Genomic DNA, 5792 nt, shown 5'->3' on the forward strand with positions numbered 1-5792 from the left:
TGTATTACATGCGCCCCACGCTTTTCATTTTCAATTTCATAGATTGTTTATAATGACTTTTGCTAAAATTTCAAAATCAAAAGTTATCAAAACAAATTCTATAGGACTGAGAAGTATTATTTTCTACTTTTTAGTCCATTTATAAAAGCGTTGTATATTAAAAAGTTTTTTTTAAATTATTTATTTTTTTTTGATAACTGTGCGACAGCTCAAATCGGTATTGAGTAAAACCAAATGCAAGAGATAGTTTTTGAATTTCATTGAGTTTTTTTAATAAATACTAAAATTAGAGGTGTATGAATGGCGAAAGAAAAACTTTATCCGATTTTTTTAAATCGAAACTACATTTTTACATATGCGCATGCATACATAAATATATTTAATATGAAATTGAAATTTCCATATCAATTCGCGCTATCTTCAAACGCATGGTTTCAATTGTACGCATATCGTCAGGGTTTTCCTCACAACTTGGTTTTGCTGCAGTGAAGCGACAGAGCAAGTGACGAGAAAAAATGTATGCGGACACTTACATACCCTAAAAGAATTGTGTGATGGAAACTAACACATTCTCATTTATCTTACTAACACATTTGCAAATTTTGCGTTGGTTAAAAAGAGACCAATATATAAGGCCATAAGTTGGAGGAAGACGGAAGATCATATGTACACAAATGTTTACATCAGATTTTTCACACTGCCGTTTAGAATGTGATAGAAACTTGTAGGTAGCCAGTGACAGAAATCTCTATCAGCCTTGCCAGTCAAATGATTTGTCAAATGATGGTCACTGTTCTTGCAGGGTATGTATCTATGCACATATGTATGTATCTATGCACATATGTAGATATCTATGCACATACATACATATGTACTTAGGTATGTATATCAGCATTTTAGTTGAAAGTACGTTTTGCTCGTCGCTCTCTTCATCGCTCCACTACATTCCTGTCCTTNTTTACTCGCAGTAGTTGCGGAAGGCAAAGTAAATACTCTACGCGTCTTGCTATTGATCGGTAGTTTAGGTACGCTTGCAGAAACTGGTTTATGCTTACTCACACTTGACCCTAACGATGAGAGTAAAGGAGGGAAAGTATTTGCGCGGCGATCGGATGTCTTGTTAGGCCGTTTAAATGGAATTACGCAGGAGTTTAGTAGCTACTGCTGCTATGAAGTAGCAAATGCAATCACTGCATGTACATACGTACATAAAGCCGCAATTAATTTCATTTAAAGAAATGGCGTATCGTGCGGTTCCGCTAAAGCGTAGTGCATATTTTTGGGCGTATTGCGTAATGTGGCTGATAAATATTTAACTACTTTCGCCAAGGTAGATGTCTAGACTAGTTTTTGAATATTGTATGTCTGGACAAACAAGATCCTGAAATGATAAAAACGTGGTAAAAACTAAGATAGTTAAGCGGATGGGGTAAGTGACCGCAGTACTGTGGTTCAGAAATCAAACTGTGTTGGAGACAGTGTTGCCAGGCCTTAAGCATGAGAAAACGTCTCTCTTGGTCTGAAAAAACGTCATTTCCTACCCAAAAACGTCTTATTCAAATGAATGTACATAAAATTGTTCTTATTAAACTTTTATTGTATACAAAGGTACATGTGTAAGTAAGGTATATTAAAATATCATTGCACATTTAAAATTCATTGTAAACTGGTTTGAGATCGTTAATAAAAAAAATCATTTTATACATACAGCTGATTAAGTCATCACCATTTTGATCGATTTTGGCTGTTTCTCTTTTGTTTATTTAATGTTTATTATTTTTCCATAAAAGCTTATTATATAACAAACAAAATATAAATCCACATTTCAAACTTTGTGCAAAAATTATAAAAAATCTGCAAAGCTTCAGCTAGATTTTCAACTTTTTATTTAGATTTTTTAGAATGTTTTTGAGTATGCAGTTTGATAGCCCATTAAATTTCAGGGCAATAACGTGCAGTTTTAGAGGGGCTAAATAATCGCGTTGATGTTTAATAATTTTTTTTTCTTGTAGACACTTGGTAAGGGGGTCGGCTGTCGAAAATGCTAAATTACGTTCTGTTAAGAAGGAGCAGAGCAATATTTCAGCCTTTTTTGCGTTCATTACATTTTCAATGAAGTCTTAAAAAAGTCGCCTACTTTTTTCTGACTTTTTATGCTGCTACAGCTTTTTTGATGCTTTTGCGAGCGTGCATGTTGCAAGAGAACAGCTCTTCCTGATTTGGCTTTTAATGTGCAATTGCAAACATTACAATAAACCTCCTAACCTCAAGTATCTACACAACCAGCCTTTGAACACGGTCCAAGAATCAAAAAAAAAACTGCGCGTACGGTTGGTATGCATCATATTAAAGTCATCTGTGTCCAACGAATAAATATCTTTTGAAGAAGTTGCTGCAAAACACAAAGCTTGTAAAGATTTATTAAGAAAATAATTCAAAAACAGTTTTACTTACAAGATTTAGTAAAAGAAAAAAATTCCTGGGAAGTTAAAAAACGTAATTTTTTACACAAAAAACGTCCAAACGTCAGCAGGATACAAAAAACGACCAAATGGCGTTAAAAACGTCAACCTGGCAACGCTGGTTGGTGATGTGATTTTTTAATTTGCTCTTATAATGCTTTAATTTTAAATTTATGGAAGATATATTTTATATGTCGTCAGTAATATTGCAAAGTCTAGTCTAGTCTGTTGCCTGGACCGGAATGCATCTTTGAGTCGTTATACTCCCATAAACTAATGGCAGAACTATCTGACTTTGGCTGATGAAGATGAGCGACAAGCAGAAGCGATAAGTTACAGGTGACAGATCATTTAAGCACCAAAGGTAATAGTTGTCATAGAAGGTTTTGCAGTATCACCGTCTATATAGAAATAAATATCTACATACACATACATACATACATAGTAATAGCCTTTAATAAACATTGGGCCGTATGCATAAAACCTAAACAAATGCTTTTCTTAAAATTTCAGACGTTTTACTCGATTTGTTCAAATAAATATAAGTTTAAGGTTTAAGAAAGAGCAATTGCTTAGTTTTTATGCATACGGTTCATTTAGTCACTTTCGCTTCCTTCTTTACAGTGTAGTTCTTCATTTAGTTATCTATTAAAGTCGAGTTCCTAACCAAGCGTTTTTTTTCATCTATGAATAAATACCTTTTTGATGATTGATTATGTTGTCTTATGTTTTCAGATGCCATATTTAAACCCTGCTCGTTCGTTGGGTCCATCTTTTGTTTTAAATAAATGGGATAATCACTGGGTTTACTGGTTCGGTCCGCTTGTCGGCGGTATTTCATCAGGTTTGCTTTATGAGTATGTCTTCAGTTTGCGTCGAAATTCACGAGCACATAAATCAAATGTAGATAGTGACTCATTCTCTATTCATTCCGAGGACGATATGAACTATGATGTGGATGTTGAAAAGCCCCACATGCCTGCTAAATATTCACATGGCACATACCTCCGCGGTCAAACAAATACCAAATCAACAATCGCAAGCAACGCTGGCACCATTCCTACTGGTGGTAACTACTGTCAGAACTTATATACAGCCCCTCCACTAAATAAACTCGACCAACCAGAACCATTATACGGAGGTACTCGCTCCCTATATTGCCGGTCACCTACGCTTACCCGCACCAATTTAAATCGCTCACAGTCAGTTTATGCAAAGAGTAACGCAGCAATAAATCGCGATATCGTTCCTCGTCCAGGTCCCTTAGTACCGGCTCAAAGCTTGTACGGCATGCGAGGGACACAAGCGCAAACACAGGCTCAATCATCTAATCTGCAAAATCAAAACGTACAGAATCAGTTGCAGCAGCGTTCAGAGAGCATTTACGGCATAAGGGGATCAACGAGACAATCACAGCAACAACAACAACATTCGCAACAACAACCTCATCACCACCATCAACAGCAGCAACAGCAACAACTTCATCAACATCAACCTGCACAGCAACCTACTCATCATCGACTGCAGCCCACTAGTCAGGAAGGCCAACAAGGCTTTCAGCCCGTATACGGAACTCGTCACAATCCTAATCCACACGATGGTAATCTCAAATATGATCGTCGACCAGAATCGGCATACGGCATGACAATGCACCGTAATCGTGGCCAATCGGCGCAGTCGGATGACAGCTCCTACGGATCCTACCACGGATCAGCAGTCACACCTCCTGCCCGTAACCAAACCGGCGGCGAACCGATACTTATGTACGCACCACCACCACCAATTCCATCAAATCATTCCCAAGTTGGTGCGCCACCCATGCGCACGCAGTCAGAGCGCAAAGTAACTGCACCAGTTGTGGTGTCACAGCCGCCACAGATCACAACCGGTATGGTCACATACTCGACGAGTTCGAATCAATCCCTGCTATCAGCAACCCCGGCCCAACAGACATCACAACAGCAGTCACAGCAACAGCAGCAGCAGCAACAATCGCAACAACAACAACAGATTTTAGTACAACAACATCAAACATCTCAACAGCCATACTATGGCATGTTACCGATGCGAAGCAATTGAAGATGGCGCTGATGGTGCCCGTGAATACCGAGTGATTGTCTGAACGAAAGTTTATAAACCAAAAAACGCTTTCCGAACATTAAAATAAATCAAAACGTCTGTATACTTTTATGTACATAAATTGTAAAGAGAAAATTAGCAAGGCAAAGAATTATTTATGTATTCGACATAACGCATCATTTCATGAACTGATCTAGATTTGATTATAAAGGCAACGAACTGATGATATACATATACACAAAAAAGCCAATACGTACAAACTTGAGCTATTAAAATTTGTTTAAGTGGTCTTCCTTCATGATACCAAAATTTTTATGTTCCACCTCTCGATACGAATGTCTTTCGGCTAAAATTACCATTTTCATTGCAGTTTTATGACAACCCATGAAACAAACTATTAAATACTGGGATTAACGAAAAGAAATCGGTCTAAACTCGTATTGATACCAACTTCTGGATGGGTTGACGACTCCCATTTCGCATTGATTCGTCGTAGAGTTAAGATGGAAGTCGGAATTAAATTTTATTCATTCTAAAGTTTTTGTTCACTCTATAAAATCACACTCGAAATTGTTTTTGTGTGGTAAGCCGTTTATTATGTTTTTATGTTCACCTTATATGCGTAATTAAGGAATCCAAGCAATTAAGCTCAATTTACCATACAAAAACTGGATTATTTAATTGTGCAATTAACACCTAATTACATCTAAATGGAGTCAGATTTGCCAGGCATATTCAGTGAGAAAAGAAAAGTATGTTCAAATAGAAAACCAAATTTCATGAAAATAGAGAATCAAAAGGACAAAATCAAAAACAAAACGAAAAATTAAGTGAAGACAGCCCATGGGATGTACATTTTTATATACCAACTCCCACAATGATCTTCGGCTGCGTATTGCTCTAATTTTGCAATAAGCACTAGCTCCATTCTCCGTAAACTTTGAACAAACTGCAAAACTGGCTTTTAAAAAACCAGGGCTTGAATCGTCACATACGATATCGTAGTACTCGTCACGTAAAGACACATTTTTCAGATTATGACATACGTGAACGTACTCTTTACCCCATTCTGCTTATACGACTGACCGTATCACGTAATTTTCTTTCGTATGGTTTTCGATCCGTGAACGGATGTTACGATTCGAGCCCAGTCTACAATCAAAACTCGCTTGACTGAAAGAGTTCTAATGTGTACTATTTATTATATGATCTAGCGAAATTCTTTCAAATATGAATTTTTTTAAATATTTC

General features: G+C 36.8%; 1 protein-coding gene across 1 annotated transcript in view; it reads left to right on the top strand.

Moving 5' to 3' along the window:
- LOC108364030 (neurogenic protein big brain-like) overlaps window positions 1–5334 on the top strand; it is a 48699-nt gene extending 43365 nt beyond the window's left edge. The window contains exon 4 of the mRNA XM_017617582.1: window positions 3198–5334. Within this exon, the coding sequence (XP_017473071.1) occupies window positions 3198–4541 (1344 nt within the window). The 3' untranslated portion in view covers window positions 4542–5334. The remainder of the gene's footprint in view (window positions 1–3197) is intronic.
- The last annotated feature ends 458 nt before the right edge of the window (window positions 5335–5792 follow it).

Source organism: Rhagoletis zephyria, unplaced genomic scaffold, assembly GCF_001687245.7.
Source record: "Rhagoletis zephyria isolate East Lansing unplaced genomic scaffold, Rhagoletis_zephyria_1.1 Rzeph_scaffold_01442, whole genome shotgun sequence".
In the NCBI taxonomy this organism is placed as follows: domain Eukaryota; kingdom Metazoa; phylum Arthropoda; class Insecta; order Diptera; family Tephritidae; genus Rhagoletis; species Rhagoletis zephyria.